The 23,307-nt window shown below is 42.7% G+C and overlaps 1 protein-coding gene across 5 annotated transcripts in view; it reads left to right on the forward strand.

Moving 5' to 3' along the window:
• The window catches only part of znf143b (zinc finger protein 143b), a 94,842-nt gene that overhangs the window by 47,722 nt on the left and 23,813 nt on the right, over positions 1-23,307 (forward strand). For all 5 annotated transcript variants that reach the window (XM_041196816.1, XM_041196819.1, XM_041196820.1 and 2 more), the window contains 2 exons: positions 7,405-7,527; positions 9,393-9,468. In XM_041196816.1, coding sequence (XP_041052750.1) covers positions 7,405-7,527; positions 9,393-9,468 — 199 coding nt within the window. The remainder of the gene's footprint in view (positions 1-7,404; positions 7,528-9,392; positions 9,469-23,307) is intronic.

Raw genomic sequence — 23,307 nt, forward strand, 5'->3', positions numbered from 1 at the left:
CTGAATCCCCCACTATCAACATCCTGGGGGTTACTATTAACCAGAAACTGAACTGGACTAGCCATGTAAATACTGTGGCTACAGGAGCAGGTCAGAGGCTAGGAAACCTGCAACAAGTAACTTAGCTCCTGACTCCCCAGAGTCTGTCCACCATCTACAAGGCACAATCAGGAGTGTGATGGAATACTCTCCAGTTGCTTGGATGAGTGCAGCTACAATAACACTCAAGAAGCTCGACACCATCCAGGACAGAGCAGCCCACTTGCTTGGCACCACATCCACAAACGTTCACTCCCTTCACCACTGACGCACAGTGGCAGCAGTGTGTAACATCTACAAGATGCACTGCAAGATTTCAACAAGGTTCCTTCTATAGCACCTTCCAAACCTATGACCGCTACCATCTAGAAAGACAAGGGCAGCCGATACATGAGAACACCAGCAACTAGAAGTTCCCCTCCAAGCCACTCATCATCCTGACTTGGAAAAATATTGGCGTTCCTTCACTGTCGCTGGGTCAAAACCCTGGAACTCCTCCCTAACAGCACTGTAGATACCTATACCACATGTACTGCAGTGGTTCAAGAAAACAGCTTACTACCATCTTCTCGAGGGCAATTAGAGATGGGCAATAAATCCTGGCCTAGCCAGCAACGCCCACATTCCATAAATAAATTTTAAAAATGTCTCTCCAACTCAGACAGCATTAACAACGGCTCACCTCGCAGGGTTACAACATCGTCTCCCGAGTTTCTGTTCATCTATATTCCCGAGTCTGCACTCAATCACCAGCTCACAAACAAATTTCAGTTCTTTAGCCGTGCTAAGCAGAACACTGCTCCAAAGGGTACCTTTGCCCCAACAGCTCGCAGCACAGAGTCACCAACCATCAGTTGCCTTCTTGGATCTTCAGGGCATCTCTTAAGCCCTCTTCAATTAACATTAACAACAGCCCATCTCGTGGAGTTTCAATCTCGTCTTCCAAGATTTCATTCCTCTGGACTCCCAAGTACCCATTCAGACACCAAATTGGCGGCACAACTTCAAATCTTTGATCACGCTGAGAAGAACGCTACTGCTCCAGAGGGATACCTTTGCCCCAGTGGCCTGCAGCATGAAATCACCAATCTTCAGCTTCCTTATTCACTAGCAGTCTACTCACTGCAGCGTTTTTCCTGTTTGGAGCCTGTTTCTCTGCACTTCTCTTTTTATTTAACTTCACTGGGACCTGTTTCTGTCCCCTGCCTCTGCCTCAGATCAGCCATGATCTTAATGAATGGCGGAGTGGGCTCGAGGGGCCCGATGGTCTACTTGTGCTCCTATTTCATATGTTCATATGTCTCTTACCTGGGACTTCCTTTTGGGACTTCTCCCTATTCCCTCTCCCTGCCCCCTACCTGGGGCACTTGCTGACTGTGGTGTGCCGCAGCCGGTCACCTGACCCACACCTTTTTATTTTAGGCACAAGCTCACTGGGCTCCAAAGAATATAATAGTGCTGATGTGCACATGTACAGCCCATTCCCCACCCGCACATGTGCAGAAGTTTCGAGGCCTGTCGGGAATTGTTCCCAACCTCCAAGCTCAACCTCAAGGTAAGTTTGATTTTCATAATACGAACGACACAAAACTTGGAAGAATTGTGAACTGTGAGGAGAATAGCGATAACCTTCAAAAGGACATAGGCTGGTGGAATATGCAGACAAGTGGCAGGTGAAATTTAATGCAGAGAAGTGAAAAGTGATTCATTTGGTAGGAAGAGTGAAGAGAGGTAATATAAAGTAAAAGGTTAAATTCTGAAGTGGGTTGCAGGAGCAGAGGGACCTGAGATATTTGTGCACAAATTTTTGAACATGGCAGGGCACAATTCTGAAGTGGGGTGCAGGAGCAGAGGAACCTGAGATATTTGTGCACAAATCATTGAACGTGGCAGGCAGGTTGAGAAAGCAGTCAATAAAGCATACAAGATCCTGGGCTTTACAAATATAGGCATAGAGTACAAAAGCAAGGAACTTATGATAAACCTGTAGCAAACACTGATTCGGCCTCGACTGGAGTATTGCATCCTGTTCTAGCCACCACACTTTATGAAGGATATGAAGCCATTAGAGAGGGTGCAGAAAAGATTCATGATAATGCTTCTAGGGATGAGGAACTTCAGCTACGTGGATAGATTGGAGAAGCTGGGCTTGTTCTCCTTACAGAAAAGAAGGTTGAGAGGAGATTTGATAGAGGTTTTCAAAATCATGAGGGGTCTGGGCAGAGTAGATAGAAAGAAACTTTTCCCTTGGTGGAAGGATTGAGAATGAGGAGACCAAATTAAGATGATTAGCAAAAGAAGCAATGCAACATGTGGAAAAACTTTTTCATGCGGGGAGTGGTTAGGATCTGTGGGAGGACAAATTACTGGACTGTTGTGAGAGCCTGCACGGCCCTTTGAGCACTGAGATCTGCACCATGATGGCAGCAGTATGAGCTTGCATAGCAGCAAGCATGAATCTCGTGAGCTCCATTTGAGTTTTCACTGCAGAACTGAGACGTTGAGTAATTTCCACCTGTGATGCAGTGGAAACTGAGACACCAGCCACCAAATGCTGCATTGTAACTGGATCCAAACTACCACTTCTTTAGTAGAAAGGATGGGCTCCAAGCTTTGTGTGTTGCCCCCTGCCACGTTGGAGCCAGACTCCTCCACACCCCTTGACAATGACAGAAGATTTTTTGGCACACCCATCAACACACTAAGCATCTCAGTGTGCATGTTCTCGGCATTCTCATTTCGAATACCCCATCAAAGTCCCCATCTGTGTCCCCTGTAGCAGAACTAATTTGTGATCTTGCCTTCTGGTGAGCTAGCACACGAGTTATCTTCTACCTCCTGTCTCAGCTGCAACCGACTCATGCTTGGTGACACCACATTCAGTTCCCGGCTCTACGCAGCCCTCTAAAGTTCATACAGTCTAGTATTTGAGCTGGTGGCTGTCCGTGCCAGATCAGTTGATGGTGCTGCTTCATCAATGGTAGGCTGTTGCTCTCATCCTTCTTCCTGGGGCTTCTATGATTTGCCAGACAGCAGTTCTTGAATGCCGGAAAGCAGAAGAGGAGGACTGAGGGTGAAGGAAAGGAATAGATTGGAAAGCAAAAGGTCTCTGGTTATGCCATCAGTAGCTTGTACTTCATGCTTGATAGCTGGATAAGGCTGAGGTGGGATATGAAAAGGGGCACGAGGCAAGAACACCCCATCATGTGTAACATTCTCAGCAATGACCTGTCTCACAGTTGGTCCATAATGTAGAACATCATTTGACTCAGGAGATGCGAGTGTGCCTGGCCCTAGCCAGTTCCGCATTGTTCCCTGAAATTGTGTACAATCTCACCTTGTAAGAGAGAAGGAAGAACATTGGTGATTGAGTTACGCTGTGTTTGGATGATCTTCCTGCCACAGCCAAGTAGCTGTGGAGGTTGTGATAAGTGGGTGTGAGGCCGGCAACATTGGAAAGCTGTGACGGTGAGGTGGAGCATCTGAAGACTGGAGTTCTGACTGCTCGGGGTTGCTGAGTGAGTGATGGGGCTGTGATACATTGAGTTGCGTGAGAGGTTGGTGGTACAGTGGGTATGAGACGTACTTTGAAGATACATTCATTGACTTTGACCACCCTTGTGAGGCCAGTGAACTTATTGCAGCACAGCAGCCAAGTCCTCAGGATGAGACTCCCAAGAGCTGTCCTCCCTTGCCACCTGCTCCCATTCCCACCAGCGGATGTTCTTTGAGGACTCCCTGACCCCACTGCAGAACATGTACCCTCTCTTCCTTTTGACTGCTATTACTAAGGCCTCCAGCACTGTAACAATGAATCTGGGAAACACTCTCTCTTCCCTGGTGCTCCATTTATTCAGCTTCTCCTTGCAACAAATTGCAATTCTGGTAGTCAGCAATGGTTTCCTTCTACGGAGTACAGCTCCATTTTAAGGGGGGGAGGCTGCCTTTAAGATTTGCAAGGTAGCTAGAACCAGCTAGCAGCACTGCCTGCCTCAATGGGACCGGGTGTGGGCAGATGACAAATCATGACACCACCACCACCCCCTGCTTGAAAACAGAAGGAACCATATTTTTAGCTCCCTATATTCGTATTTAAGTTGGTGGAGGTTAAGCCATACTTTTTACAGTGCCTTTTTTTAGATCACCAGTTGCTGGGAGTTGAGTTCTGTCTCATACAGTAAATATTGGGAAAAAGATTTGAAAGTTAAATATGCCTGTTGGAGGACAGGGTAGTAGGGAAGAGAAGGCAGTAAAATAGTCATCAGCTACTGTGTGTGTGGAAAGCAGCAAGTTTTTTTTTAAAAGACTAATGAACACAAGTGCATATTTTCAGGAAGATAAAGTAGAGAAGAGTGAGACAGGATGACTAGAGAACAGGAGCTACTGCAGAAGCTGGAAATCTGAAATAAAAACCAAAAATTTTGCAAATACTTAGCAGGTCTGGCAGCATCTGTGGAGAGAGAAACAGAGTGAGAAATATAGCAACGTTTTTTTTAAAGGAAAGCACATAGACATAGACTGGTAGCAATTTTGAGGGAGTGTGGTAGTACTGAGTATAGTTGTGGTGTTATGAATGTTGGTAGAGTCCATTAAGGTCCATGACCAATATCAGACTGTTACAGTGAATGAGAATGGGATGTTAGGATGTATAGCTAGGAAGATACAGTACAAAACAATGGTCGCCAACAACACTCTCTTCATAGAAGACCTTGGTTCAGCCCTATCTTGATGACAGTAAGTCACCATTTTAAGTTGCCTCATTCAGTGTCATTCTGATTTAGCATCACAGCTATAGCTAGCATCAGAACTTCCGCTTTAGCATCATTTGGTGCTGGGGCGTTCATAGTTTCACATGACTCGATCGGCACCATTTTGGAGTGACTAATCCTGCTTGTCACCTCTCACCCACTTGCCAACTCTCTCTTGTTCCCTGATCCTCCTGCTTGCTACCTTTCTTGCTCGCCACTTCCCTCTGCAACCACCCCTCTCACCGCTTCCCTCCCCAACCCTCCTGCTCGCCTCTTCCGTCCCAGTCCTCCCACTTGTAGTCTCCCTCACTCCCTTGTTCACTTCCTCCCTCTCGCTGCCCCTGTTCTGAGCCCTCATTCATAGCAAGGGCTTGAGAGAGGGAAGCGGCGAGCCAGTGGGAGAGGCTGTAATTGGGAGAGAGAAGTGGGGAGCAAGAGAGGCCAGTGAGTGAATGGGTTGCCCAGCAGGAGAAGCAGTAGAAAATTAGCATATTTCTTTTATATTTTTACATTTATTTTACTTTAAAAGTTATTTCATTTACAAATATAGTAATTTAGGAATGTACAGTATTTCAGCATACAGGGTATAATGTTTTAATGTAATTTTTTCACAAGAAAGATCCTACATAACCAAACTACAGATTTTACATTGGTTGGATTGGGAAAATCTGATTCACTTAAAGTTGTTTCACTTAAAGCTGCATTTCACAGAAATGCAACTACAATGTTAAGTGAGGAATCACACAATTCCTGTCCCTTCATGTGCTGAAAGATATAGAAGCCCCAAAAAACCCTCAGAGAAGAGGTACTAGTGTGAAAATCCTTATCTCAGGATCATTTTACTTTAGAAAATGTTTCATTGACGTATTTAAAATTATGATGGGACTAATCTGTGCACAATGGAAAGGTTATTTGAATGAGATAAATTAGGGAGAATAAGGAAATATGCATAAAATCTACATAAAGACAGAACTAGGTTGGATGTCAGGAGGATTTTCTTTTCTCGGAGGATTATTGAAATTTAGAACAGATTAGCTGCGTATTTAATGGATGCAGATTTGCTGCAAAATTTCAAAAGGGAATTGGACAAGTTCCGGAAGGAGGCTGATGTGACCGCCTTCAAAAGCTAGATGGTATGTTGCAAAATGCATCTATGATCATTATTATCTACTGGAACTTATTAGGATTTTTTGGGAGGGAATGGGAGAGGAATTTCCCAGAATTATTTTCTCCCTGAATTGGTCTTGGTTTAAAAATATATTTTTGATTCTCTTAGATTACCTGGCTGCTGGTAAGTGGGGAGAATTGAGAGTCAGGTTCCGTCATTGCAATATGATTGAATGAGACCAGTATGACAGGCTAACTGTTTTATTTCCTGCCCACCTTTTTGTATGTTTGTCGTAAGAAGGAGGTGTTATAAGAATACATGCACTCCTTTTACTCCAGTTTGAAAAGTTAACAGATGCTTAGATTGAAGGAGTTTTTTTTTCAGATGATTTGGGGATCATAATTTCTAAGCAGAACAAAGAACATGTGAAATATTTTTTGACAGGAGAAAGCAACCCAGGAAATGTGGCTGAAAAGCACCAGAAGATGATGGGCTTCGATTGAACTTTATCAACATTAGAATAAGTTTAAGGGGAAATTCTAGAGTTATTGAAGGGATGTTAGACTAATAATACCTTCATTAATAATGTGTTCTTTAAATATATGAGGAATAGTAAAAGGGAGGAAAAGGGATTTGGAGACTTACTACAATATTCAATGTTGATTTGTAAAACTTAGGCAGGTTCTTGAACTCATACTTAAAAGACGTAACCTAACAAATTATCTACCCCTATCAGAGTGTGAGTTTAAAGTTAATAAATTGAGGACTTTTTGTTGAATGGTAGTATTGATAGTTGGGAAGAGAAAATGTTTCCAACACTTGTGATTAGTCTGACTCAAGAAAAGGCATCTCATAAGGTAAAACATGAATTTATGATTTAGCTGCTGGAGTAATTAAATCTGGAAAAGGACTTTCTTTTTTGGATAGTACGAGCAACCTGTCCAATAGAGTGTTAATAACAGACGATCTGTCAAAACAAGTATAAATTAATTCCAACTGAGACAAGGTTGGCCGTCATCTGTTACTGAATGTAACTTGTTTGAAATCTTCATGCAAGTCATTAAAGGGGAGAAGTAAAAGGGAAAATGAAGTTGTGGCTTATGTGGACTGTGTGGTGATTTTAGATAGAGGTAATTAATTATTCCTGCTGTGGTCCAGACCATTTCTCTTTGTGGAATGGCATTCTGTTCCAAAATAAATATTAGAATGAGGCTTTGTTTCTAAGCAAATGGCCTGCAAAATCTAACATAGAAAATTGTTTTTCGTTGTAAGGAAAGAGGTTCAAAATATGTGTTATGTAATTAAATGTCAAGCATAAACTAAAATGATGTTTGAAATTGGAATTTCGCATTTATATTTATGTAATTTACAAAGACAAAAGGCCAAATGGCCTCCTTTTGTGTCGTAAATTTTCTACTTTTCTGTATAAGCAAATGATAAATTACAAACAGCAGAATAGCACAAAATTCAGCAGTAAGTTACTTATCAATATTTGTTCAATTTCCTAAGATTGTTCTTCAGGGTCACGTAACCGCACGAGTGAGTGCCAAGGCTCAACAGCTTGGAGAAAAGGCTTTTCGTTGTGAATATGAAGGTTGTGGAAGACTGTACACTACTGCTCATCATCTCAAGGTATAGTTCGAAGGTGCAAACTTTAATCATTGCTTTAAAGAAAAGGAACTTGAAAAACACTTGCAATTGTTTAGATCAAAAGCAAGATATTGTGGATGTGGGAAATCTGAAATAAAAGCAAATAAATGCTGGAAATACTCAACAGGCCAGGCAGCATCTGTGAAAAGAAACAATTAACATTTCAGGTCGATCATCTTTCATCAGAATCTTGTTTTTATTGCAATTATATTGTGCCTTATTATGTTCTTGGGGTATTCCAAAACATTTTTCAGCCTGCGATGCTTAATTTCAAAGTGTATTTACTGCTGTTATGCAAAAAAACATAGCAACCAATTTGCATACAGTCAGGTACCACAAACTGCAACTAAATGAATAATTCAATTTTTGATGGTGGTGGTTGAGGAAGGAATGTTAGCTAGAAAAATAGGAAAATTTCCTGCTCCACTTTGAACAGTGCCATAAGGTGTCTTATGCACAGCTGAACAGGCAGTCACAGACATTCAAAATGAAGCACCTCCAACTGAAGAATACTTCCTTTATATCTGGCTGGAGTATACGCCTAAGTGAACAAGTTTTGTATAAATTAAATCTATACTAAATACAGAGCCTGTGCTAAATTTGGAGGATGGAATTCTAATATAGCTTGCAGTAACTTTTTAAACCCTTGTTAACTTTGGCAGGATTGCCATTTCCTCTCGCCAAAGCACAACAGGAATGGAGATCAAGTGGGCAGCTTCGTGGATTAATCGGAAATGGCTTTATACCCACAGCTTCCTATGTGATTAGTTACAGGTAGCAGCTGTAATGTGATGGGGAAACTCTAAGCAAAGACCTACAAAGATGGGGAATGGATAGGGAGTCACAAACAGCTCCTTTGAGCGTGTTATAGAACCATTTCTTCACACAGAAGAGAAGAGGATGAATTTACTTTTAAACATTTCTTTCCCCAATTTCATCATTCTTTTTGCTATCCCTTGCTCAACTTTCCTGGCAGTATTAACTCTTTACTACACTGCAGTCCATGACACCAATTGTCTGAGATTCCTCTAGTACCTCAATCAACTGGCAATTCCCCATGTGTGTGTCCTGATGGTCAATATTCATGTAGCTTCCAGATATGCACTTCTAGTAAGAGTCACTGGACAGTGATCAAAGCCAGAATTGTAACGGATTATCTTCTGCCTTTTTAATAGGGTGTTGTTACCATGGGCCATGATTTGAACGCACTCAAAACACGTTCCATTACATAGAATTTCATGACTGACTGAAATTGGCTAACACAGCACTGACTAGGGATTGAACTTGGGACTTTCTGGGCCTGTATGGTGCACTTGTTCACCAGCTTTACAAGATAAACCATCAGGATAGCTGTTATTTCCCCTTTTTTTGTTGCAGCTAAGTTTCAGGCACCTCTGATTTCATTTGTAGTAATATGGAGCTTGAATGAATAACTCCTTAGCAGTTGAAAGGGTGACTACATCTAGAATATTAATCATGGTTGGCATCGCCAGTGATTAGTACCAAATAGTAGATTGGACTGTTTCAAGTCCCAGTCTGTTTAGTTTCTGATTAGAGCTACATTGAGCAAGGAGACACCAAGCAAAGGACGAACACCTCCCAGCATTGTGGAAAGAAAATTGGAGGGAACAGACACAGTTGGGCAGTCGAAACCTGCCCCCAACTCTTCCCTCACCCCCCCCCCCCCCCCACCCCCCCCCCCCCCCCCCCCCCACCCCCACCCCCAACATCACCTAGGAAAAAATACAAAAAAAATCTTTCCAAACTGCAGTAGAATTAAAATATTGTTTGTTGTTGATGTATTTGATATTTTCTAATCCATTTCAGTTTTTATTATGCGATCACAGGTACATGAGCGGGCACATACTGGGGATCGGCCATATAGATGTGAGCATCCAAGCTGTGGAAAAGCTTTTGCTACAGGTACCTTTTGATGTAAATTCATTCTTTATTGTGTGGATATAAAATTTATATTATTAGAAAATTTAGCACAGAGAGAGGGCATATGGTCCACCTTGATACTACCACTGTTCATTCCACATTGTAGCTACCCTGCACCATGCAGGGTTGCGTGGCGAGTGAAAAAAGAACCTGGGCATTATAATGCACAAGTTATCAAAGATCTATGACCAATGCCAAAATGTCATTTTAAGAGCAAATAGAGTGTTAGAATTTATTGCTGGTACAGGGCAGTGAACAGAAAACAAGATATAATGATCCTATAAGGTCATCATCAGACCACATTTTGAATATTGTCCTTTCATGTGATAGCTATCAAAATCCTTGAAAAATTTCATAGGGGACCGCTAGATGGATACACAATTTAATGGGCCTTAATTGTCCTAATAGAGTTGAAATTTTTTATGCAATAAATGTGGAGATTTGATTGAAGTATTTAAAACAGACTCAGTAGAGCTGGGTTCACTAATGAGCACCCAGCAGATCTAAATGTAAGATACCTAAGCAAAGAACTCACTTAGATGATGGGAGGCACTTTTTTCATATAAACTTATTGTACTGTCAAACGTGTTGAAAGCACATCCATTAAGTATGGATTTACTGGAGGATTCAGAAGGAGCTGGATGAGTTAAAATATCTAAATATTGAAGGTTTAGGGATGATGGCACTAGCTTATAGGAATGAACTCCATTCCTCTGCCACTGTGATATTGAAATAGAAATTCTATCTTCTGATTCACAACTACAGTTCTAGTTACTGCTATGGGCTTAAATTTTATTTTTAAACATTGACATTTCTCACTGACCCATTAATTAGCCAATCTCATTCCCAATGTTACTCATCCAAATGCAGAAGTTTTGGTCCATGGACTATGGTCAAGTTGTATATTTTTAAATTATTTTACTGATAAAGCTTCATAATAAAAACTGCTCTGCATTTTACATAAACTACAAAACAAACTATTCAAGCTGATAAAATACTCTCAGTACCTATCACCAGTGATAAGTCCTCTTTTTGATGCCATTGCCTCCATTTGGATTACTGATTCTTTGCAGATAGAGGTATTCAATCTATTACAGTCTTTGGAAAATGCTTTCTTCAATTTTTTCTTTCCTTTATTTTCAAAATGACCACCATTTAGCAGATGCATTCACAAAAGGGTGTGCAAATAATAGCCCATAACTTCTGAGCTCCGAGGGGTACTCCTAAGATGTGCTGAGGGATGCCCCCCCCAGAAGTGCCCACACAAGGATTGCATGTCAATTGCCCAGGAAGTTCAAATGTCCATTGGGCATTTGCCCTGCACTGGGAACCATTGGAAACTCCAATTTAAATCATAAACTTCAGATGGTTCTGACTGTGGTACAGCATTAGTTACCCAGAAACAGAAGAATTAAAACCACTTCTGACTCCTGGGTAACCAACGTACTGACCCACCCTCCTCCACCTAACCATCTACAGGACTTCCCGACTACTCTAGAAACCCCCACAGGAGTCCCCCGACTATCCCCCACCACCCCTAACTACACCCCACCACCTCTGACTACACCCCGACCCCCATGGGTCTTCCCCGACCTTCCACAATGCCCCACCCCTGACTAGCCCCCATCTCCACCACCACCACTACCCATGGTGCTTCTCTGACCCTTGACTTCCCATAGGACTTCCCTGGCCCCTCACGGGACAACCCAACTATCCCCATCACCCTGGACTACCCTCCTAACCCTCCATGGGACTCCCACAGGCCTATTCTCAACACCCCCCCCCCCCCCCCCCCAAAAAAAAACCGACTACCCATCCCACCCACAGTACTCCCCCCCCCCCCCCAAAATCCCTTGAAACCCCCCACAGGACCATCCGACTACCCATTCCCCAAGCTACCCACCCTACGCCCTCAACTTCAACCCCTCCCGACTACATCTCCACCACTTCCCCTGCAACTCCCTGCACGACTGACCACCATCCTGATCACCTGAACTTCTCCACTGATCACCTGACCCACCCCTCTGATCACCCCACTGACCACCCAACCCTCCCATTGCCCTCCCCCGAACCCCTGACTGCCCCCTATTGACCACCTGGACCACAGCCACTGACCACCCCACCAACCACCTGAACCCCCAACTGCCTGAACTGCCCCCCACCTCCCCCACTGACCACCCCCTTAATCATCCAAACCCCCCCCTACAGATTAGCGTCCATTGATCACCTGACCCCCCCACCCCACCCACTTACCTTTTCCCTGGCTTTTCAAAGTTAGGCTTTTTAAACCTAACTGCTTTATGGCAACTAGTGCTGTAAAAAGGGGGAACAAAAACAGAATTACCTGGAAAAACTCAGTAGGTCTGGCAGCATCGGCGGAGAAGAAAAGAGTTGACGTTTCGAGTCCTCATGACCCTTCGACAGAACTTGAGTTCGAGTCCAGGAAAGAGCTGAAATATAAGCTGGTTTAAGGTGTGTGTGTGGGGGGCGGAGAGATAGAGAGACAGAGAGGTGGAGGGGGGGTGGGGTGGTGTGGTTGTAGGGACAAACAAGCAGTGATAGAAGCAGATCATCAAAAGATGTCAATGACAATAGTACAATAGAACACATAGGTGTTAAAGTTAAAGTCGGTGATATTATCTAAACGAATGTGCTAATTAAGAATGGATGGTAGGGCACTCAAGGTATAGCTCTAGTGGGGTTTTTTTTTATAATGGAAATAGGTGGGAAAAGGAAAATCTTTATCATTTGTTGGGAAAAAAAAAAAGAGAAGGGGGAAACAGAAAGGGGGTGGGGATGGGGGAGGGAGCTCACGACCTAAAGTTGTTGAATTCAATATTCAGTCCGGAAGGCTGTAAAGTCCCTAGTCGGAAGATGAGGTGTTGTTCCTCCAGTTTGCGTTGGGCTTCACTGGAACAATGCAGCAAGCCAAGGACAGACATGTGGGCAAGAGAGCAGGGTGGAGTGTTAAAATGGCAAGCGACAGGGAGGTTTGGGTCATTCTTGCGGACAGACCGCAGGTGTTCTGCAAAGCGGTCGCCCAGTTTACGTTTGGTCTCTCCAATGTAGAGGAGACCACATTGGGAGCAACGAATGCAGTAGACTAAGTTGGGGGAAATGCAAGTGAAATGCTGCTTCACTTGAAAGGAGTGTTTGGGTCCTTGGACGGTGAGGAGAGAGGAAGTGAAGGGGCAGGTGTTGCATCTTTTGCGTGGGCATGGGGTTGTGCCATAGGAGGGGGTTGAGGAGTAGGGGGTGATGGAGGAGTGGACCAGGGTGTCCCGGAGGGAGCGATCCCTACGGAATGCCGATAAGGGGGGTGAAGGGAAGATGTGTTTGGTGGTGGCATCATGCTGGAGTTGGCGGAAATGGCGGAGGATGATCATTTGAATGCGGAGGCTGGTGGGGTGATAAGTGAGGACAAGGGGGACCCTATCATGTTTCTGGGAGGGAGGAGAAGGCGTGAGTGCAGATGCGCGGGAGATGGGCCGGACACGGTTGAGGGCCCTGTCAACGACCGTAGGTGGAAAACCTCGGTTAAGGAAGAAGGAGGACATGTCAGAGGAACTGTTTTTGAATGTAGCATCATCGGAACAGATGCGACGGAGGCGAAGGAACTGAGAGAATGGGATGGAGTCCTTACAGGAAGCAGGGTGTGAGGAGCTGTAGTCGAGATAGCTGTGGGAGTCAGTGGGTTTGTAATGGATATTGATGGACAGTCTATCACCAGAAATTGAGACAGAGAGGTCAAGGAAGGGAAGGCAAGTGTCAGAGATGGACGACGTGAAAATGATGGAGGGGTGGAGATTGGAAACAAAATTAATAAATTTTTCCAAGTCCTGACAAGAGCATGAAGCGGCACCGAAGTAATCATCGATGTACCGGAGAAAGAGTTGTGGAAGGGGGCCGGAGTAGGACTGCAACAAGGAATGTTCCACATACCCCATAAAGAGACAGGCGTAGCTGGGGCCCATGCGGGTACCCATAGCCACACCTTTTATTTGGAGGAAGTGAGAGGAGCTTGGCTTGCTGCATTGTTCCAGTGAAGCCCAACGCAAACTGGAGGAACAACACCTCATCTTCCGACTAGGGACTTTACGGCCTTCCGGACTGAATATTGAATTCAACAACTTTAGTTCGTGAGCTCCCTCCCCCATCCCCACCCCCTTTCTGTTTCCCCCTTCCTTTTTTTTTCCAATAAATTATAAAGATTTTCCTTTTCCCACCTATTTCCATTATAAAAAAAAACCCCACTAGAGCTATACCTTGAGTGCCCTACCATCCATTCTTAATTAGCACATTCGTTTAGATAATATCACCAACTTTAACTTTAACACCTATGTGTTCTATTGTACTATTGTTGTTGACATCTTTTGATGATCTGCTTCTATCACTGCTTGTTTGTCCCTACAACCACACCACCCCACCCCCCCTCCACCTCTCTGTCTCTCTATCTCTCCGCCCCCCACACACACACCTTAAACCAGCTTATATTTCAGCTCTTTCCTGGACTCGAACTCAAGTTCTGTCGAAGGGTCATGAGGACTCGAAACGTCAACTCTTTTCTTCTCCGCCGATGCTGCCAGACCTACTGAGTTTTTCCAGGTAATTCTGTTTTTGTTTTGGATTTCCAGCATCCGCAGTTTTTTTGTTTTTATCTCTGTAAAAAGGGGGTGTTGTTTCTTTACCTTTGACTCAACTGCCCTCGACACAAGGCCTTAGGATCCTTCTGCACTGCACCTTTCCCACTCAGCCTGAGTCAGAAGGTCGGGTGAGAAAGATGCAGCAGCATTTCAGGATAAGTAGCTAAGAGTGGAATGGCAATCGAACTGTGATTGCCATTCCATGGAGGTTACTGCCTAATGTGTGTGAATACTCACCAACCTTTGGAGCCAATGGCTTGTGCTGAAGTTGATCCGTTAGCGGCCTTCAGGCTCTTCATCAGTGTAGCCACACTTTGTGTGTAAGCCTGGATGCGCAGTGGGCTAATTGAATATGGAGTAGTCCAGCCAACCCTAAACCTGTTTTCACTCACTGTTCATACCTGCACTGTTTTTCATTCCTTAGCCATGGATGCTGAGGTCAATATTATTCCCCACTATAGCATAAATCAGCGAACTTGAATAGCTTGAGGATTTAGGACACTTCAACTTACACACTACACAAGCCACACATATAATGCATTTATCCACTGAGCCATTAGGCAGGCAGAGGTTGACAGCACCTCAAGCCTGCCTGCCCTATTTGCTTTTCCTTATTTCCCTTTCCCTAATAAACTAAAGTTGCTGATTCATATCCTATAAGGAAATAGCTTCAGTTGAATCATTTCTCCCCTAATAAAGACCCACCATTTCTTCTTGTATGCAGAAATGTTCTGATGTCAGCAGGTAAGGTTTAGTAAAACAACTGCTCAACTGTCATATTCACAACTCAAAGCTTTGGGCTGACATAGATGTTGATCCAGTGACCAGCAAGCTAGGAAAAATTGCATACCACTGGGGATAATTCTGTAACTTTACAACTGCCCCAGGTGAGATCAAATAACTTAATGCTGATTAGGGCAACTCAACTTTTCCTTTCCTAAGTTTTGTAGAAAATAATTAATTCCTTACAACTGCTGCGGCTTCTCACTGCATTTTAAAAGTTAAATAAATATTTGCATTTGTAATAGTGCCTTATCATAAAAACAATGAAATAGCATGCATTTACATAGCACCTGTAAAATCCTCAAGATGTTCCAAAGTGTTTTGAAGCAAATTAATTACTTTTAAAGTGTAGTCATTGTTATGTAGGCAAACATAACAAGGCTGCATAACAGTAACGAGATAGTTCATTCATATTTTATCTGTTTTGTTGCTGTTGCTTGAGAGGTAAATCGGGTGTAGATATGTCCTTAAGCTTCAGCAACACCTGGCATCTAAATGGCACCTTTACATTGTAAAATGTCCCAAGGTACGTCACAGGAGCATTGTCAAACAAAATTTGACACTGAGCCTCATAAGGAGATATTAGGGCAGATGACCAAAAGTTTGATCGAAGAGGTGGGTTTTAAGGAGCATCTTAAAGGAGGTAGAGGTAGCGAGGTGGAGAGGTTTAGAGAAAGAATTCCAGACCTAAGGGCCTAGCTAGTAGGGGAGCAATAAAAATCAGGGATACCCGAAGACCAGAATTGGAGGATAGCAGCTACCTCGGAGTGTTGTATGGCTAGTGGAGGTTACAGAAATTGGGAGGGGTGAGCCCATGGAGGGACTCGATAAAAGGATGAGAATTTTAACACACAGATGTTGCTTCAGTGAATTACTTTTGAAGTGCATTGACTGTTATGAGGATGGGGTAGTCTGGGCACAAAGTTGCTGATGCCAATGATGCTTCATGGTTACTTGATGATATAGAAATGACCGTACCAGTTTTTATTCTGTCCCATCTCTACTCTTCTTGATTGAATACTTGGCTATCCCAAAGTTCTCCATCTAGTGGCTGACTGAGAGCTGGGAAAACCTATCTACTAAAAGGCATGTGCACCTCTGAAAATGGAATCTGTCACTGTAGCAGTAGTAGAACAAAAGCAATTACTTGCATTCTGTAGTGCCTTTCACATTATCAGGGTATACCTAAGTGCTTTGCAGCCAATGAAATACATTTAAACTGCAGTCACTATTGTAATATTGGAAATGTAATGCAATAGTGACAGCAGAAAAATCTGATCAATGTTTGATATTGGGGGAAGAGTTCTGTTTAAACTTTTAAGTTGTAAGCTGTGTTTTGCTGCAAATTTCTATGCTGCATGAGCCTCCACACAATGTGTTCAAGTCCTGTGACACTCTAGTATCCATTTCCTTCTAAATTTTCTTTATACTAGGAAAACTGCAAACTCCTTTGAATGCTACTTTTTTGTCCATGGGCTGCATGAGTCACTGAACTGTTGCAAAGTAGTGAGCTACCTGTTTATTTCATGTGTGGCGCATTGCAGATTGCTCTGCGGCCATTCATGGATGCAACATAAGAGGGAACATTGCTCTCTTCCCACTGGTCCTATTCTCCATCTCTTCAAAGGTCCCTTTCCCACTCCGCCTCTAACTGGTTCCGTTACATTTCTACCATCACACATCTCAATCCATCTTCCCTCTCTCTAGTTCCATTCTCTCTCTCTTCTCTCTAATTGTATTCTAGCTCTCTTCTCAAATCTACAACCTTTCATGTCTCATTCTACCTCTCCTCAGATGTCCCATTCCACTTCTCAAGTGTCCCAATCTCCCACTCAAAATCCATCCCTTTCCACCGTTTCTCATGTCCCATTCTACCTCTCCTCAAACTCCCATTCTACCTCTCCTCAAACTCCCATTCTACCTCTCCCCTCAAACTCCCATTCTACCTCTCCCCTCATATAACCCATTCTATTTCTCACATATATCCCATTTTACCTCTCTCCTAACACAAGCCTTTCTACCACCCCTCATATGTCCCATTCTATCTCTCCTCACATTTCAATCTACCTCTATTCTTACATGTCACATACCGCGTCACCACTCATTTAAAAAAAAATTCTTTCATAGGATGTGAGTGTTGCTGACAAGATCAGCATTTGTTGCCCATCCCTAATTGCCCTTTAGAAGGTGGTGGTAAGCTTCCTCCTTGAACTTCTGCAGTCTCTGTGGTGTTGGTACACCTTGGATCCAGAATTTTGACCCAGTGATAGTGAAAAAGCGATGATATAGTTCCAAGTCAGGGTGGTGTGAAACTTGGAAGGGAACTTGAAGGTGGCTATGTTGCAATGGTTGCATTCTCCACCTCACAGGCATCATTCTACCATTCCTCACATCTGTCTTATTCCTCTACCTCTCACGCATCTCACAAGTGAACTGTTAGCTCCCTTTTCTCAAAGCAAGAGCTTGCACTTTCAAGAGAGTGCATGAAATGCCAATGAAATGGAGAAGATGCACACACATTGAAAGTCTGGGCGTAGATCATAAACAACCTTAAAAATACATTCACCTCACCAAACAGTGAAATTAAATTCATGTAATCTGGTCTCTTATCCATTATCCATTAACCTAGACAGTTTCAATTCATCTGCCATTTCCAGGTTGTTAAATGTGGCTGAATCACTGCTTAAGATAGGTGTTCATTGGACATATCCATATATGGGATTAATAACCCAATTTGCATCATAAATCTGCTCATCAAAAGACATTAGGTTCTCCTTGAGATTAAATCCACAGATAAACTTCACCCCAGATGTGAGAGTGATTTGGCCATAATTGGCAGTGCTCACTGGGCTTGTGACCTTCAGTTGCTTTTGGCTTTTCTGGACCATGCATCTCTAGGTTGAGCCCTGGGCCATTGAGAACTGCTGAATAGGGAGTTCTCTGAAGTCTCGCTCAAACACGGGGCTGTCAATCAGAAGCTCCCTGGGTCATTCACTTTCACCTGGCTCAGCCCTTCCCCTCTCAGGCCAACTGGCTACTGGGGAGTTTTCCTTTGTCTCCTCCCAGAAACATTGACTGATGAATCTGGAGTGCCCTTATCTTCTGAAACTCAATCTCTTCCGTGATCTTGTCCAGCTCCTCTCTTCCCACCCTTCTCACTTCCTCACTCTTGTCCACTCCACTCACTCCAGCTTGCTGTTTCTCCAACCACAGCTGCACCTTTTAGTGCTGTCTTCAGCTGCCTGTGCTTTTACTGCAGGGGGTTTGATGCACATGTGCAAGATGCACATGCGCATGTCCCCCCCACCCACATCCCATCCTCCACATGAACTCGCTGTTGTGAGCAGCCTGTTTATTTAATTCTGTAGTACATTCCAAATTGCTATGCAGCTGTACATGCATGCATATCAGAGTGAACACTGTTGGTGACTCGTGAGTAAGAGACTACCTGTACCTACTAAATCCCTCCATTGTTCTCTCCAGAATCTGAAATTTTTAATTAACCAGGTGTCTGACACAAACCTGTTACCCTGCTTAAAAGCCTTTCATCTAAGTTACTGAAAAATGCATATATGGATTGCATACCACCTTCTTGGAGGGAAACACTCCACTTAATAACTGTTGTTTTTAGCAGATGTATGGCTGCCATTTTGATAACTCCCAGCAGTTTTATTTTGGTTTGCGACCAATTTTTAAAGTTTAAAGTCTTGCACTTCTGGGACTAATGTGGGTTTTATGTAATATTGAAGTAACAACTGAGCCAGGCTGGTTTATCAGTCATCAACATTGCCCCGCTGAGCTATCAACTTATTGAGTCAAACTTTTTAAAAACCAACTCTTCTCATCAAAAACAGAAACACATAGTAGGTTACTCAGCATTCATGCAGCAAACAGACAAGTACAACTCTTGATCAGAACTGAAAAAACGAAAAAGTATTAAATGCAATCAGAACAAAGGGGAGAAGGAGGTTGAAAAGTAAACAAAAACATCAGAAAGTTTCAGTGGAATGAACTATTAACCACTTAAAAGATTAATGTGTTGTTGTAAATAATCCTGGAAATTCTGAAAATACTCAATGGGGGAGGCAGCATTTGTGGAGAGAGAAATGGAATTAATGTTTCAGGTTAATGACCTTTCATCAGAACAACTGTTAAATGGCTGAGATAATCTTTTCTGATGTTACAATTCTTCCAGCCATCTAATCAGTTTTAAGTGGAAAAATAACTGAACGTTGGGCTAAGATTTATGCTCTGTTTCAATGTACTATCTCAGTGTTATGACCCAACAGTTGGTAAAGCTGAGTTATTTAAAAATCCCAGAGGGAAACTTTAAATAACTGTCATAATCTATATTTTTAAGCGGTATTTTTGAGATGCAACTCTAAATTCAGGAATCAGATCACCAGTTCTCGAGAGGTTTTTATATCAAATTACATGAGATATTTATTAATTTACACATATATACACATGGCTACAAATTACTACTATCACAACTTTTAACAAATTCCCAAACTAATCTCCATTAAGGCAACAGCAACCCATAGACTTTAAGCAGACACCAAGCAAAGCATTTTCACTTTACAAATTCAAAATAAGGTTCCTTTCACTTTGGTCCCTTTGCAGACACAATGGTAGGCTTACAGGCTTTGATCTTACATTGCCTTTGCCCTGCACACACACAACTGCTATCTGCTATACCTAGCACATCTCATTGAATGTAAATTCTCATTGTATCACCAGCCCCTTTGAACTCCATGTCTTCTAACAATAAAACCATAGTACCAATTTTATTAGTAATATAAACATTGCTTGGTCTCTGCTAGTCAAGTGCCAGATTTCACTCCCCTTCACGAATGCTTTATTCAGTAAAATACAAATGCACTCTACCTCTCTTACATCTCAAAACTAGGATACATCAAAGCACCCAGACTAGCTGGCTTTAATCCAATTAAGAAACACCCACAAACTAAACCTCCAGTTTAAAAGAAAAATAATTTCCAATAATATTATATACAATAATAGCCTCATGACACTCAGCACATAGAGTCTACTAATAATTCAAGAGTTTATATATTCTAAAATAATTTAAAAACCTATCATTTAAATTTGATAAATTCAATGACACAGCAAAGTGAGAATTTAGTGCTTTAAATTAAGGGACGTTTGTTTTAATATGGTAAAAATGTTAAATTTCTGTTTTAAATTTGAAATATAAATCCTTAAAAAAAGGCTGTGGACTATTATACTGTATCATGGAGCTTTCACACATTGACTGCACTGTTTCCTTGAAGGTGATAGTCCGGTGATCAAATAATATACTGAAATAGCAGCTACAACCAGCACACTGCCCCAGAATGAAGTGAGCTGTGAATACTGTGAAATAGGACTCAAACTACCTACCAATACAGCTTGAACTCTGTGCCATTAACTGGTACATCAGATAGTAGATGCAAACAAAAAAAGCTGAAAATGCTCAGCAGGCCAAGAAGCATCTGTGGAGAGAGAAACGACTAACATTTCAGGACGAAAGTCAGATGATCTGTAACGTTAACTTCATATCCCTTAACACAGGCTTGTAAAAAAAACTTTTTGCTCGGAGGCCACATTTTCATATTTTTCTCACTCAAGAGACCGATGAGCAAATTTCAGAAAGATAAGGTTGGGCACAACAATAAACTGAATTTCAAAAAACAAGTTGAGGTTTTAAGGAAAGAAACAATTCCTGAGCAAAAATAAAGCAATGTCATAGCAACAAATTGTTAATTTTAAAAAGAATAATTAATAAAAATGACCAGACTGTTAGAGGGTCAGTGCCTATGTGTCCAGCTCACCCCCAGGCTCAGGGTACTCATTCACGCTCCCTCAACCACTGTGAGTGGGTGCATGTGTGTGTGTTGGGATGTGGTGATGAGAGCAAGTGTGAAACCTGAAGCTGGGCGCAAGGCAGACTCACACTTCCTCCCCTCACACTCAGTCACTCAGCCTCTAACACTGGCCCCTCTCCCCACACACCCAAAATATATGTAGTCATTCATTCACAGTCACTCTCACACACACACCCCCACACACGCACTCGCAATTCTCCCCAGCCCTTTCAGATACACACTCACTCCCCCACATGCACTCTCAGACACACACTGTCACTCCCCCACATACTCTCAGACACACTCTGTCACTCCTTCACTCATTCACAGACACATTCTGCCACTTCCCTCCCCCCACAGCACACATGCTCACTCTCTCATTCACACACACACACACACCACACATACTCACCCTCACTCCCACATACTTATCACAACACCGTCTCCTCCTCAGGTTGACAAAACTTGGCCTTCCACAGGCCCGACCTATCTGGCTCCCTGTGCTCCAGCCCTGCCGCTGCTTGGCTCCCTGGGCTCCAGCCCCACTGCTGCTTGGCTCCCTGGGCTCCAGCCCCGCCGCTGTTTGGCTCCATGGGCTCCAACCCTGCCGCTGCTTGGCCTCCCTCAGTCCGGCAGCCCTCAATGCACTCACCAATGCCAGTGTACACTGCTTCTCCTGTCAGAGACTGTCTCTCTCTCCCTCATTTGCTGCTGATAGGCTCACCTGTTTGACCGGAATTTTGAAAACTGGCTCCAGGGGCTGCATAGAGCAGCTTCGCGGACTGCATCCAGCACATTGGCCATTTGTTGGACAAACCTACCCAAATACCATTGGTTAGCAAAAATCTATTAATCTCTGATTTAATGTTAACAATTGACCTAGCATCAATTACTCTTTGTAGAAGAGTTCTGAAATTCTGCCGCCTTTCTGTGTAGAAGTGTTCCCTAAATTCACTACACAAAGATCTAGCTCTAATTTTTAGGCTACGGCCCCTACTGTTAGACTTCTCACCAACAGAAATAATTTCACTCTGTTTTCCTCAATATTTTGAAAGCTATGATCAAATCACTCGTAACTCTCAATTCTAGAACATTTAGTCCAAATGAAAAGATTATATAGTGCAAAGGAACTATATGGTACCAACCTAAATCATCCTTTAAAGAGAAAGATGGTGTTCTCCCTTTTCCTTTTCACCCCCACAAAAAGGTCACCACTTCACTGCTCCCTTCTCATGCTAAAAAGACCAAGCATTCCACTTCTTTCCTCATAACTCAAACTGTCGAGAAGAGAGAGCCATCTTGTGACTTTTCTCTGCGTTGTCTCCAGTGCCAGAATGTCGCTCTTGTTCTCAGAGATTAGAACAGGATGCATTTTGCAAAATTTGGTTTGACCAAAGCACTGTAAACTATTGCCCCTTCCAAGTTGCACGTGTGTATGGCTGTGCAGCAACCTGAAAGTACTGCGAAGGTCACTCACGAGTTGTCCCATTAAACTACCATGCATGTATTTTTTTTAAAAAGTTAAAGGTATTGCGCATTGAAATGAATGAGCTGCACATGACAGAAACAAAAATTAGAGGGACATTCGTGTACAGGTTGATCATAACTTATGCTTCATTGATTTGGCTATGTCACTTAACATTCTATTGACCTAAACAAAAACAGAATTACCTGGAAAAACTCAGCAGGTCTGGCAGCATCGGCGGAGAAGAAAAGAGTTGATGTTTCGAATCCTCATGACCCTTCAACAGAACTGTTGAAGGGTCATGAGGACTCGAAACGTCAACTCTTTTCTTCTCAGCCGATGCTGCCAGACCTGCTGAGTTTTTCCAGGTAATTCTGTTTTTGTTTTGGATTTCCAGCATCCGCAGTTTTTTGTTTTTATATTTTTAATTCTATTGATCTAGTTGATTGCTGCTCTGCACTGTCAGAGACATGTTTAGTGCTGAGTCTATAAAACAACACAGTCTCTTTCAGCTACTTCAACACCATTCATCAAAAACATTTTTTAATGTGAAAGGCTTCTAAATTTTCTCTGTTAAATTTCATTGTCATTATTCAGCATGCAGATTTACTTTGTCAAATTCATTCTGTCATTCCTGAGCTGCTGCTTCTGATTCTACTGTCCCTCCAGTTTATCATTTGCAAATTTGAAACTTTGCATTGAGTTGTCAGGCCATTTTTCTAAATTTGAAACAAGTAGAGCAAGTAGAGGTCCTAACAGCAAGTAACGGAGTACTCCACTTAGTACTGCAGCTTGCCCCACACCCTGACATAATTCCTCTGAGTAACTTAGTTTCCACCCCTCTAGTAGTTTCTTATCCATTCCCAGGGTTTACCATGAATCCCCAGTTTTGAGTTTAATGCTTGGAATAGACAAACAAGTGTCCATATTGCATTCAAAATGCAGACAGACCACTGTTTTCAAGAAAATAGTATTGATTGAAACATTCATTCAAAAATGCCAACAAATATTAGTCACATTCCTTTCCATTTGTTCTGCAAAAATCCTCTATTGCCACTGTGGCACC

Source organism: Carcharodon carcharias, chromosome 10 (genome assembly GCF_017639515.1).
Source record: "Carcharodon carcharias isolate sCarCar2 chromosome 10, sCarCar2.pri, whole genome shotgun sequence".
Taxonomy (NCBI): Eukaryota; Metazoa; Chordata; class Chondrichthyes; order Lamniformes; family Lamnidae; genus Carcharodon; species Carcharodon carcharias.